The following is a 14,325-nucleotide window of genomic DNA, read 5'->3' as shown; positions in this document are numbered from 1 at the left end:
GATTTCATTTTCTTTTCCTTGCTTGACAATGCTTTATTTCAACCCTTGATTTCTTAATGCTCCAGCTTCTCCTTTGTAAAATGGGGTTAATAATCTTCCTTTTGTCTAGACTGTAAACTTTTTGGAACAGATGCTTTATTTTACCATGTACACAAGAAGATCCTGAGCACAGGACATGCTAATACTTTAAGTTAGAATAAGTAACTCTGATTACATATAGGGAAAAATTAAACAAATCAGCCATCTTTTGAAAAGGGCTAGTTCTGCAGCTGCTGGGCACTTCTGGTTAAAGCTGATTTTGCCCTAAGAAAACAGCTTTCTTTTTTAATCCTTACCTCTCCCCTTTCTCAAGAGTCCCACAACTCTTTATTCTTTTTATCATACTCTTTTTTGCACTCCATTTCTCCAAAAGCAGACAGCAGGACTAGCAAGGACACATTTTCCCACCAACGTGTTGAATTCATGGTAAATATGTTTTTGTCCAGACAGAAACTGTGATGAAAACCACATTTCAACAGATTTTCTAGATGTCTTGAACAACATCTCACAGAAGAGCAATACCGCTGATATTGCACACTCACCCCAGCTCAACAAAAAAAAAAAAAAATTGGCAAAAGGTACCCCAAAAACTTAAAGAAAATCTCCTAAAATCCTACGTATTTCAAATCAGTCCTACTCTCCTCCGCGGCGCTCAGTGGAGACTCGGCGAAGCGCTTCAGCACCGGGAGCGACGGACAGCGCCCCGCCCAGCGCTGCGGTCCGGCCACAGCTCCATCGCTGCTGGCCCCGGGGAGCAAAAAACTCACCTCCAAAAATAAATAAAAGCCCAGCTAGTAGCGAGCTGGCCATTATGGAGATCTGCGTCTCCCGGACCGGCAGGTCCCGGTGCCCCGGCATCCGGCTCTGTGCCCCGGGAGCCGCCGGCGTGTGGGCGGTGAGTGCTGTCTGCGTGCGCGGGGGAAAAGCGTGGAAACCGCTCCTGCAGCACGCAGCAGCTTTCCTCTCTCTGGGTCCCAGCAGAGCAGGCAGGGACCCACTGCTCTCGCGGTGGGGATTTCTCAGCAGGGACCGTCGAGAGACAGCAGTGATGTAGCAGATGTCACCGGTATACAGGGCAGCCAGCACTCATGGGCGTTGCTGGGCTGGAAGACGAAATCTCTTGCTGCTGAGGTACCCACTTAGCCCACTGAGGATTCACGCTTCTTTGGGGATAGGAAATCATAGGAAAAATATTAGGGTTGTCTCTGCTTCTTTCCTTCTTGAGTTGATGTCTGAGTTTAAATACCTCCAGAAATGAAACCAGGGTGACAGCCAGTAAAAATAGAAGAGGAATGACAAATTCCTGTTTTGACCCAAAGTCTGTTGAAGTAAATTGAAAAACAGTCCTTTCCCTTCAATAGTTTGCACATCAGGCCTTCACACCATGAATGGATTGAGGGATTTCACTAGTGAATACATCTCCAAAGAAAACACCACTAAAACCTAGTTCTGCTTCTGTGTTTCCTTCATTGGAAGGCAAAATTCACTGCTATTGAAGGAGGAATCAGTCTTTTCATTTACAGCTGAATTTTCTGAAAAAGCAAAAGGACCTGGCAACACCATCTTTTGAAGAGCCATCTTCTGCAGGAGCACTTGAGAATGCTTGCCTTAAAGCAGATTGTACTTCAACATTTGTGTACTAAGAATTTGCGATAAATTGGTTGAAACCCCCTTGATTTCAACAGGAGTCTTTCCATTCACTTTAAAGAACTTTGGGTCGTGCCCTAATAATGCAACAATAAGATGTTTCTGCTCCATTTTCCCTAAAGATGTACACTTTATTTTTGCAAAATCATTACCATTACATGGGCAAATAATGTAGTACTTTAGTAGAACAAAGAGAAATGCTGCTGTGCTACTGAGGAGGTTGAATATCCCTGGAAAAGCTATATTTCATTATATTTGTTTAAATTACAGAGAGATGGCTTTAATTTCAAAGGGTTTATTAATTACTAGCAGCTCTCATAGCTGTGATACGGTACAGAAAAAAGACAGCTCATTTAAAAGTACATTGTTTAACAAATAAACCACCTCTAGAGGCTCGTCCCTGCTGCTCTGCTGCTTTTCTTTTAACTATATTAATCTTTGGCTATTCTGACAAAAGGGATTTCTGTTTGTGGAATTTTCCACATTGCTTCTGCATAAGCATAGAACAATAAATCATGGTGCTTTAGTACTTGTATCATGTTCCCATGATTTAGGTCTGAATTTGGGTTCCCATTTAGGTGTCTTATGGGCAGCATGTCTAATTAACGGTGCCATCTGCAGATGCCTGGCCATACTAGATCAGAACAGGCTTTATTCACTACCAAAAAAAGTTTTCAAACTTTTTTTCTACTTAGTTGACTGCAAGTATGAGCCAAAGTAATACTCTGAATGTCATAGGGTGATTTTCTCAATAGAAACCACAAGTGTTACAAGTTTGCTCAAACTAGATTATTTACATTCAAACACCTGTACTATAAATTCTTTTCTGCACAGACAGTGCAAAGAGGCAGAAGCAATGTTCTGTGTGCACCCCAGCCGCTGGGCTATTCCTTACTAGCAAGTCAGAGTTTGTCCATCTGTACCGTCATCTCTGGTGCTGCTGAAGGAGAAGAGGCTATCTGTCACACTGCAATACCGTGTCCCTCTATTTCTCCGAGCCTATACAAAGCTGCAACCTAAGAGAGCAAAGATATCTTTAAAATACTCTCAAGCCATCCCCTTCTGCCTAAAACTTGGCTGGGGGGAGGAATGCTGTATCAAGACCATCACTCCAGGGAAGTTATCTTTTGTTTAGACAACACCAAGTGAGATTGGTGTTATATTTATCAGTGCAATAAACTGTTTCTAAGGTATCCATCATTTGGTTTCCAAGATCTAGTGCTGTTTTTATCCTTCTCTAAAGTGATCCACAAGATGGAATTTAACAAGAAAAGAGAAGCTATGGAGGCTTTGTAGGAGAGAATCTATAAAAAACCTATATAGTAAATAGAAAATCAATAAAGAAGGAAATATTTCCAAACTTTGAGGAGTAATTGCAGGCCACAGAGGGGAAGAAATAAACAGAAAAAGTAGAGTTCCTTTAAAGAAGAAAGCATGCATAGTTAAGCCTTACTTTTTTTTTTCTCCCCCCACAAAATAGTGCTGGTGCTTTTAGAGGTTTAGCTAAGCCTACATGGGCCAAATTCTGCTTCAATTTGTAAGCAGTCATCCAGCTTCTAGGACAAATGCAAACAATCTAAGATTGTGCATCATATTTTTATTTTAAAATTGGATCTCCGACAGCCTATCTGCAAGTTACTTGGTCACTGGTAAAGCTGGCCTGATTCATAGCAGATATTCCTTTTTCATGTGTTGATAGTCATCAGTAACAGCATTTGAGACTTCTTGAAGAAGATAAAGGTGGAGGGACAAGGCCTGTACTAATGAGAAAATTCTCATGCAGTTCAAATGAGGTACAGCAAAACCCCTTTAGTACTTCTGTTGTGCATAGCAGAGAGGTTGCAAGGCAGGAGTCTACATGCCTGTGATGTGTCCTGCTCCCAGTGGGCTAATCCAGCTCCTACTGGAGGCTTTGAGCTCACCTGGTACACATATGCCTGGACTGCTGAGCACAGAAAGGTGGCATGCAGAAATTTTAGCTGGGATTATGTCTTCCAAACCCATATCTTGGAGTCTGGTAGAAGAGAACTTTCTCCTTTTATAAACACCCCTACAGTGGAAGGAACACAGGTTTCCCAATAGCATAGCCATCTCTGTAGTCTGTAAAGCTGGCTTAATCCCAGAAGAAGGTTTAAACTGGAAATTAAGACCAAGAGAGCTGAAATTTAAAACCATTTCCCAACTTTTTGTGGATTTCCAGTTAGTTAGTAAATAATTTTACTATTTTCCATTTTTAAAGCTTCTTCTGCTGAAATCCATAGCATGCATTACTGTATCAGACAGCCTGTGCATCAAGCACAGCCAAGAACTTCTCACTGCAACACAAGCATTTTAGTGGGGATGGGTGCTTTATCTATGCTAACGACCTTGGGCTGAGCTTAAATACGAGCAGAGCGTTCAGCTGAGGCTCTTTGCTCCTACAGAGGAATCTCCCTAGCTCATTGATATTCAAAGGTAAGGCTCTGTGATGTTGTTTCATGTTGTTTGCATATACAATTACTGTCCCTCAGCAATTTCACAGATTTAGGTGGTTGCAGTGTGTGATTCAGACAAACCATATGCCCCCGTGACATAGCAATAGGTGACTTCATACCTAGTCTGAGATTACTAGGGCAACATCAGTGCCTCAGAAACACTGAGTGCCCCACAAGGTACTAGGATGTTGCTGATGGATGGAAGGAGTTTAACAAGGCTAAATTTTGCATTGGTACTAGGGTGAGTACTCAAGAATAGATCTTTAATGTCTTTTACATTATAGACCTGGCTATAGAAGCCAACTACTATGCTCCCAGAAAATTTTCCTTCCCAGGGGTTAACATGCGTGCATAGAAAAGAACCTACAGAGAAAAATAAATGGAAGGATTAAGTCAAGAGAGAAAGGTGAAAAAGGTGAAAATATCAATAAATAAACATACTGTGCTTACACACAAGGATGTAAGGTCAGGTCTGAGCTTGGCTTTGAACTGTAAGTTTGTTCCACTCCAAACGGCTCTACTTTGAGCCTTACACTCCCTACTAAGCTCTCTAATGAAGTTTAGGGCAAATCAGCAAGCCCTGGGCTCTGCTGTGCAGTTTGAAAAGCATGGGAGATGCTCCTGAGCACCTCTCAGCTAATATCAAAACTTTCTTTTCAGGAGCACACTGAGTAGGGTAACTGTAGTACAGCTAAGCTCTTGGCTGGATGCAGGTGCCAGTTTTTCTTCCATATCAGAGGCTCCCCTTGCTGGCAGGCAGTGTCAGCAGGCTCCCTCAGATGATTTAATAGACACAGGTAGGGTTGAGGTGGTCAATAAGAGAGAGGAAGGAATGAAGCTGAGTTGTTGAAAATCCTGTGAGATGTAGCACAACTGAAAACAGACCAAATGATACTGGGTGTATATCATGTGTAATGAACAGGATGAAAGAGTTTCTCCTTCTGACAGCCTCTGGTAACTACAAGCTCTTACACTAGAAATAAATTACTGCTAAAACACATAGCAAGGCAGAAGCAAGGAGATGTGAACTCTGCAAGGGACAACTTCTTGCTCTAATAAGAGATGAGTTGCCTAGAGACCGAGTAGAGAATGGTGACCTAACCCTTTTCCGCCCTGTACAGTAACTTGACTGTGAACATCATCTGTTATCGAGTCATAAAGGCTGGGGAGTGAACTCGCTCATTTAGGTGCCCACAGCCAGCTTTGCATTCCTTTAGGGCAGGAAGGTGGAAGAATAAGACCTCCCCTGGGGTGAGACAAAGGAGGAGGGAAATCCATAGCCACATCAGATGCAAAGTAGGAGGACAAATATAAGTATGAAATAAGCAGGGAGAAAAATCACATACTATTTAACCTGTTGTGGTGCTGTAACGCAAGGAGTGGTTTTAGGGATTTTTATGTTGTCATATCATATATTCAGGGCACCATTCTAGAGGTTTTTATCACAATGATTGCTTGGTCTGTCAAGATAGAGTCCAAGAAACAGTTTGAGTTAAAAAAAATAAAATCTTTTTTCTGCCTAAAATGAAAATTTTGTAATATTTGTCATAAAAAATAAAAAGAATGTAGGTTTAGCAGCTGAATGTTGAGCACTGTTTGAAATTATTATAAAGTCTTTCAAAATAATTATTTTCTATTTTCTTGCAAAGATGCTAGTAGATGCTTGGACATGCTACATTGGACCTTTTTCCCTTATCAAGCAACTAGAAGCAGTATTACAGCAATTGCATTTAAGTAGCACTTAAAACTTTGTAAACTCTGCATTCTCCTGTTATACCACTAGGTGTGAGTGTTGGAGCTTTTTCTGTTGTTGGTTTTGCAGTAATGTGTATAAAAGTTGCTGTCATATGTCCTGTTGAATTCGCAGTCACCCGAGCAATTTCCAACTGAATTGTGATGACTATCCAGTGTGCAAATGGGAAATCCCCAAGTGACTGCCCACTCCATGATACAGCACCCATCTGCAGAGCAGAATACCCCAGATGGATATGAAACTCCAGCTCTTAGATCCCTTTTGCCAGCTGTACATGCATTTACTGGGGAGCAGGGGTCCCTGGTGCATAGTTTTGTGTGACTTTTGCAGACATGAGGAACCCAGAGTTGAAATTTGAAGGGAAAACATCACTGGAAGACCTCAGAGGATTTCAGAGGCTAATTACAGGAGACTGGTGTAGAGAAGGGAGCCTAATCTACTTGAATGGAAAAGATGGGCAATACCACGTGTTTATTGGGAGAGAGGAAAGGTAGGGAGCAAAGGTCTAGGGCCAAGAACCGGTGCACCAGGAGGTCAGAGCAGGCCCACCAGGTGGCAAATACTCATCCTCACTCTGAGCTCACTTTGCACAGGCACATTCAGTCATTGAGAGGGGAGATAGTGGCAGTTAATATCCCAGGACAAAGTTTGTTTCCCTGCTGTGTTTCTACTTTGTTTTCTGTCTGTCTTGCTCCCATTGCAGGCATTTCTGGAGGAGTTTTTTATCCTCCTACCATCTCCTCTCCAACTCTATCCACCTGAGTTTTCCTCCATTGTTTTTCCTGTTTACTTTATGTCCCTTTGTTATCTTAATGAAGCATTCTGCTTGGAATCTTCAAATTGATTAGTGATTTCTGTAGGATGGGTTTTGTCTTTGTGCAGTAAATCACTACTGAAAAACCAGTTATTTCTTTCTCTGGTACCTGTATCCACTGGTGAATAAAGGTCCACCAATAATATCTACAAATGTTTCCAATTCCTGCGTACAACTCTAGAAACTTGGCTGAAACAGATTGAATAGGACATAGATTTATAAATTCCTCAAAGGTAAACAAGTTCTGGAATTTGTGGTGAATTTTCAATTTGACCGTAGCTGTATGGATATGCTGAGATACTGACCTATTTCAGAAGCCAGAGGTAAAGAAGCCATACAAAATTACTGCATAAACTGACAAAAATACAACTACAATTAAATACCAGTAATTGCAAATTTATTGCATAATTTAAGAAAATCTTGCACAACTAAAAGATAAAAAGTAGGAATTAGCCTCCAAGCAGCAATATGTTTAAATACTTAAATGAAATTCCTTTACACAAGAGAGAAACTGCCATTTGTAACATGAAGGCAAATCTCTATTGTGAAGTTTAAGAACAGCAAAAAATAATCAGCACATTTTACTTCATTTTCAAATGTCAGGTGCTAAATTGGGAAAATTTGCATCTGGCCAAACGAGCAGTGGTTTGGCCCTACTCTTTTATGCCAATCAGGCATGCTGCCTGCTGCGTGCAGAGAGGTGAATGAGCAGTGGTGCTGTGCCCAGAAGGGGATCCTCCCTCTCTACTTGTGCTCTCAGGCAGTGTTACTGTCTGAATTATAAAGCCTCTTCCTGATCCTGCAGGAGAGAAGGTTTTTGCACATCTTAAAAAGGCATTACATGGTAGAGCCATGATCTAATCCCAGGCTGATTTCTTCTACGGAAATGTTCCAAACAACATCTAATATTTAACTATAATTGAGACATTTAGAAGCAAATATGTTTAGACTAAGTGATGTTTTAGAACAACTACTTCCCCCATTTTCTAGCAGTGTATCACTTTTAACTCCACGTAGTTTAAAAATTAACATCAGATTTTTCTGTTTCATTTGGCTTTCTTAACCCATAGGTAAAACTCTTGGTGACAGACCCGTCCTGTTAAAATCTGTAAGGATGATGGTCATTTTTCACAGGAGCTCACATAATCCCAAAGTTCCTCTTAAGCGCTGGAACTGAAAGGATCCCTACACCTTATATTGGCACATGTCACAATACAGCAATCTATTGTAAACTTTCAATAAATTTACTAGAGTTCTGAGTTCAAGTAAATACTGTCCTACCATGGAAACATGAAGTACAGAAATAGAAGGTGAATTCCAGCAACCCAAACATCAGGCTGAAATAATATGCCAAAATATGATACGATGCGGGTCAAAACATAATATATATTCCTGTACGTAATGAGAGCACTTGCTAAACATAACATTTTTAGCATCTGAATAGAAAATAAATTAATAGAGAAAAATTCTGTTTCAGGAAAGAGTACAATGCAGGAGATGGATATTTTTAACTTGCCACTGTCCAAGTGGGAGGGGTTACTAAAAGGCAAAACTGCATGTTAATAACCCAAAACATGGTCATGGTCATTTGTATATGTAATTACGGGATCAGAAATTCACAAATATATCTTTTGGCAGTACGGCAGACTTCATCTGCCCACTTGCCTTGTGATGATTGAGAAAAAAAGACACAGTTTTCCCGCTTCCCCCCATTTGGTTGGGCACGATCCCAATTGAAGTACTGTAGAGCCATGCCATTGACATCAACAAATTTCCCTTCATTTATCATGTCATTGACACCCAACCAAAACTCAGACACTCTAGGCATACTTTTCTTGCCATAATCTCTCAGAGCATTTGTTTCATCATTATTCCTTGGGATAGCCAGTGTCCCTCCCTTGGCTATGCAGTCTTCATTGGCTTCATGAAAATGTTTGGTGCCTTCTGATGTGAGGTAGCACTTCTTATGGGCCTTTGTCCCACGAAGACAGACTGTGAATAGATATTGGTTTGCATGTTCAGTAAAGCTATAATGTTTCCTAAAATGATAATTTTCTAAAGGTATGTTGGGAATTGAGTAGACAAATCCCTCAGCAAGTGAAAGGCTCTTGCCTCCACAGAGTGGGCCTGAAAGTAGCAGTAAGATCAGGCTTCCCTGCTATTCCTTCTATTCATGTAGGACCTTGTATGCAGCCAGCATGTTAGCGTGCCTGTGGGAAGTCTGAACCGACCGTTCACAGGCACTCTGCAAAGCACCTTGCACTACAAGGGATGGCCAAAAGCTGAGCATGCTCTTATAGCGGCTCTAGAGAAGAGGCACTTAAGAGGAAGGACAGACATAGCTGTGATCTTAATACCATGACGTGCTTTGAAGAATCTTTCCTGTGTTTATGCTGATAAACCTCAGGCCATGATCTTGAGCCTCAGATTCCCTCCAGCAATATAATTCTCTCAAGGTTTTGTTTGGGTTTTTTTTTTGCTTCAGAATGCTAAAATATAACCCAGGCTTCTTGGCAGTGTATCTTATATCTTCTTTTAGCAAATAGCCCTTCTTTCACACATTTTTACTTCATTTCATCAGTCTTAAAACTGATGGAATGAATGAGGTATGGATGTTTGTATTGCTGGCAGATGTGATTGGTCATCAGGAAATCTCTACTTTATAGTAAAGAGACAGATCTAAAGGTCTTTTCATATTTATGATATTTAATGCCAAAGAAAAGTAAAGTTTTGTGCATTGACTAAACCTAGTTCCTAGCAAACAAAGGCAGGACAGAAAAGTGCTATTTTAAATGTATCCTGCTCACCAGATGAATATTGAAATTCATACTGCAAATCTCTGTCTGGATGAGTGATAGAAGTATATTTCCACTTGCAGAAGAGGACACATTTGTCTCTTTAGTTCTTAATTTCTGGTCTTTCCAGCAAAGTTTATACCTTCGAACTCTACATTCAAGTGAGGTAAATTGACTTAAATCTTTTAAAAAGTGCACACTTACTACTGTGCTTGCATGACAATCTGAACCAAATAATCTAAACATTTGCATTTATAAATCTGTTTTCTTTTAGTTCTACTGGAACATATCAGGGAAGTCTTTATGTAAAGTCCAAATGTACTAGAATATTAATTTGGCATATGCTCTGTAACTGGAATTGCCTTGCAGAACTGCTGTTAGAGTTTTTCCAGCCCAAGGTCTGTGTGGGCAGGCTTGCAAGTGAATGCTTAAACTTTGCTTTCCAGCTTTGCTAATGCATATATGTGAAAAACTGATTCTCCCAAGAAAAATACTTACAAGAAGAGAATGCTCCTCAAAGGAGTGTTCCTTCTGAGCTGAGGAAGGTAGCAAAGGTCTTGAATAAACTCCTGTAACAATTATTTTTAGAATCCCACATGTGCCTACTTCCAGATTATTTCATTTATTGCTTAAACTCATCGTGTACTTATATTAGAAATATGTTGTGAAACAATATGAACATCTTCTGTCCTGATGTTTTTTTATAATCTGTTTCTAATTCCTGTCATCTGTTCTTGTAAGAAAGTATGTATCTGATCAACAGGATATGGAAATCCACTTTGGACCATATACTATATGTCTCAGTTTTTTAGTATTTCCAGTTGTAGTATTCATTGCATTCCTTAGCTGCATTTTCAGGGTCATCATTTTATATTAGGGCTTATCCTTCAAATTTTTTACCTTCCAACTGCTAATGGCCAAAGTGATCAACATATTTGCTAAATGTTGAATTCTTTAGCAAATTTATATTCGTGGGAAAGATCAGAATCTTCAACAATGCTGCAGTTATGATAGAGACTGGGTCTCTTTAGGGAGAAACTATGTGTTGCTAAATGACATGTAGCAGCACTTCACAGTAGGTAGAAAGGAGACCTAGGAAATCCAAGGAAAAGAAGAAATATAATTGTAACGTGTCTTTGAAATGTCCATAAACTAAAAAAACACCTCCCTTTTCAAGTATCATAAAGCCATTAATAAACACAGTCAGAGATAGAGGGGTGGTAGATCTCTTTTTGCCAAATTTGGAATCCAGTTGAAGAGTGTGGGTTCTGAATTTAGAATATAGCTCAAAATAAGTTTTGAGGATAGAAAAATCTCCTGGCTCTGGTTTAATTTCTAAGCCACTGTATGCTTACTCTCAAATTCCATCTGGAAGCAATACAAGAATTACTTTTAAACAAGAGTAACTTGTCTAGCACAGGCTCCACTCTTTTAAGAAACTTATAAAGTTTTCATATAAGAAATTTAAAATGAAAAATATTTTGTAAAGCTCAAAAAGCTCTATGTAACCCAAAACATAAAACAGGACAAACCAGATATTACCATCCCTAAGGAAAATATGTTCCATTTCATGTGAATGATGTCATTTCCTCTTGTAGTGTCCTCTTGTACATGTTTAAATGCCAAGTTTTGTGTCAACAGCTATGAAAAAGCACAACTGTCTAGTAGGTGCCTGTGTATTTACCCTTCTTATTTTGTTTGGAAATTTCCATCTAGCTTTTTAAATACTTAAAGGACTCTGCACGTTGATATATGGGATACTTCTGAACTCACAGTGGGTATTACTTTGAAGTTTTATGGCAACATTCACATTAGAATGTTGCAAAATGCACGCTTTAAAAAGGCTCAGTCATTTTAGCTTCCTTTTGTGGGTATTCTCAGCCTTTTCCACAAATATTTTTGCCTTGATAGTTAGTCCATGTTCATATCAAAGCTGAGGACCTAACTCATTGACCACCTAAACTCTCAAACCTAGCAGCTCTCATTGTATTGCCTTTGTCTGATTATACCTAAAATTGCTGCTTGTGGTTGTGCATAGCAAAGACAAAAGCAGTTCTTGCTACAGATTAATTGCTCTTGGTGAAGAACTGTCGCTTGTACGCCATTAGTTCAGACTGGATTTTACTTGAATGCTTCCTTCAACATTGTCTCACCCTTACAGCTATGGCATACCATGCTTTTAAGGTATGAGTTGTATTTCCCAGTCACAAATCCCTATTAAAGAGAAGGATGGGAGTGAAGGAGAGAGGAAAGGCAGTGATAACTTTTGGAAGCCATTGACCAGTGTAAGGTGCTTTACCTGTCTGAAGTGCTTGCATTTCTTTCAGAGCATTTACTTCTCGCCACAATTTGTCAATCTGGGTCTTTAGGTCATCTTTTTCTTAAATAAAAGAAATACAGATAAATGAACAGATACACAGGCCAAAAGAATATTTTAAAAAGTATATGTTAAGTAGCATGGGTTTCTGCATTGCTGAGATCTTTTGATTTCTTTTAAAGATTTTTCCTTAATGAAAGGATTCCTGCAGGGCTCCTATAAAAAACAGGAGTAACCCACCTTTACCTCTCACCCTCATAGTTTAAATCTCATTTTCAGTTGGACCGTATCCTAGTAACTGTTTGAAAACCATGGATTGTTGCAGCTAATCATTATTTAGCCTGCCAGGACACAAGTTGTGTTTATTCAAAGAAATGTTATTTCTGTGAGCATGAAAGTTTCACACAACTCTTGTTTTAACGCAGTGAGGGAGAACTAATATAATCCAACTTCACAGTCTGAATGTATGCAAACAAGCTTGCTGAACTACTATTTCCCCTCCCCAGGAGGAGCGTTCCTTTCTCCGTCAGTACAGAGAGGGCCTGGTGACTTTAGTCACACAAATTTAGCCTAAATCACCATTTTGTAGCACTTATAAAAGCACCGAGAAGATGGTGGGACAAGAAAAGAAGCTAATTTGCAGATAACTTCATTTTTCACGTCCTCTTTTCCATTCTTTTTTCTTAATCATTATAATATTCCACCACCATCAAACAACTAGCAGGCATGTTTCCATTGCAAAAGATGACAACGTGATTGCAGCAGTAACCAGACCTTCCAGAAGCCACAGCAATGAACATGAGGAATAAATAAGCTCTTCCACACGTAGCAGAACTAACAAAACCACAGTTTCTGCAGATCTGTATTACATCACCTAATCCTCCAGCTGCACCCCAGAAAGCTCATCTCTTTTCCATACTCCCTACTGCCTGTGGGGATAACCCCAGCTGTCCTTTGCAACTCCCTGCTTCCCCAAGGCAGGACTCCCAGTTCCTCAATCCACGCTCCTCCCTGCGATTCCCAATTCACAGTAGCCTCTCTATGTCCCCTGTCTGCTTCAAAAGAGGCAAAAAGCAGAACAAGCTGAGCTCCTGGTACAATCTTTTCATAGTGAGACACTAATGCAGACCTCTTCTTTTTGTTTTTCTCCCCCCCCTGCCCCCTTCATAAAATATTGGGTAACTTATCCTCAGGAGCTCCATTCTGCCAAATTATTTCAAGCTAAGAAGCAGTGGAAGGTTGACAGACAAATGTGCTGGCAAAACAAATGTATAAGCAGCCTGTCCTTAGGACACCAGGCTAAAAACTATAGAGATTCAAAGGAGAAGGAAGTATATGTAACTGTATAGCGCCAGAGAAGTGTAATAATTTTGTCCAATGGTTTTTGTCTAAGCTGTGGTTTTTTTCATTGACTAGGAGTTTAAATATTTGCCATTAGTTTAACCTCCGTCATACCATCTTTTATTAGAAATAAGTCTTTAAATTAAATACACAGACATTTCCAAACAACATTCAGCAGTTTTTTATTTGCTCTCTAAGCTTTGCTCTGGGAATTTATGCTTTATCTTTTTCTGCTAATTCTTTTTCATTAGTTTGACTTGCCATTTCACAGTACTTGTCACACAGGTAAAGTAATATTCCACAAATATTAGACATTCTAGAACAAAGCCCCTCGGGACGTGAATATTTTATTCTGCTCTTTTTCACCATATGTACATGAATTTCCATTCTTCTGGTCTTAGTCAATATAACTATGTAACTAAGACAGATTGGACAGTCCCCTCTCAGCTGTACCTCTGAGTCCTAAATGTTGACAGAGATGAATAGGCATAACAGACCAATATACTTACAATTGTTATACAACTCTATTTCCATAACTCGTCCTGCCACCTTATTTTCAGCTTTGCTAACTCACATAAAAATATTTTAAAGACAGATATAATATACACTCAACTGTCCTTTGTTAATAAGCATTTGTATAATGTTAGTTTGTTTTATGCAATGCTATTTAAGTACATAATAAACTTGCATAGTCTATAAGCTTCTATTCCTCCTCCCAGTTAAAACCCAGTACCTTTCACTCTACGTTTGCTGTGCTTCCTGGCTTTGAATTTGGAAGCCTGGCTGATGGTCTGATCCAACAGGAGTATGCTTATGAGTAGAAAAATCGTAAGTCCAGTTTGTGCCATGTCTCTTCTAAGAATTTAACAAGAAGCTTCAAGAGATTCTGTTTAGCAGCTCTGAGAGCAAGTCACATAGACACATCTCAGTAGGGACTGACTGAGGTCAGTTTTATAAAAGTGTAGTGATAGGGTTGGCTGTACTCCTTGCTTACGAAATGTGTTTAATACTTAAGCTCACTGTAGCATAAGGCACCCCCTTGTTTTCACATCTCATCTGAAATTCCTATTTCCGTTTTGAGTTCAGCTGGGACAGGTTGCTTCTACAGAGGCTGTACCAGCACTGAACAGTGCTCTGATTGCCAC

The 14,325-nt window shown here is 39.7% G+C and overlaps 1 protein-coding gene across 2 annotated transcripts; it reads right to left on the bottom strand.

Annotated features, from left to right (window-relative positions):
- Positions 1-7,152: 7,152 nt before the first annotated feature.
- Positions 7,153-14,103, bottom strand: CLEC3A (C-type lectin domain family 3 member A). 2 transcript variants are annotated; one of them, XM_063332681.1, is made up of 4 exons: positions 13,914-14,103; positions 11,822-11,902; positions 10,021-10,091; positions 8,618-8,719 (listed from the first exon to the last, which is right to left on the bottom strand). In XM_063332681.1, the coding sequence occupies exons 1-4, from the start codon at positions 14,026-14,028 to the stop codon at positions 8,630-8,632; spliced, it is 357 nt and encodes a 118-aa protein (XP_063188751.1). In that variant the 5' UTR covers positions 14,029-14,103; the 3' UTR covers positions 8,618-8,629. The 2 variants fall into 2 exon arrangements, with proteins under 2 accessions (XP_063188749.1, XP_063188751.1); XM_063332679.1 differs by lacking the exon at positions 10,021-10,091 and having other exon boundaries at positions 7,153-8,719.
- Positions 14,104-14,325: the final 222 nt, after the last annotated feature.

Source organism: Chroicocephalus ridibundus, chromosome 4, assembly GCF_963924245.1.
Source record: "Chroicocephalus ridibundus chromosome 4, bChrRid1.1, whole genome shotgun sequence".
NCBI classification, from domain to species: Eukaryota; Metazoa; Chordata; class Aves; order Charadriiformes; family Laridae; genus Chroicocephalus; species Chroicocephalus ridibundus.
This window is presented reverse-complemented; position numbering and strand designations above follow the sequence as displayed.

Coding starts and splice junctions, on each gene's coding strand:
- CLEC3A (XM_063332679.1), bottom strand. CDS start 14,028: ATGGCACAAACTGGACTTACGATTTTTCTACTCATAAGCATACTCCTG. Junction 11,903..13,913: donor CAGCAAACGTAGAGTGAAAG/GTACTGGGTTTT, acceptor CTTTTATTTAAG/AAAAAGATGACCTAAAGACC. Junction 8,720..11,821: donor AATGCAAGCACTTCAGACAG/GTAAAGCACCTT, acceptor ATCTATTCACAG/TCTGTCTTCGTGGGACAAAG.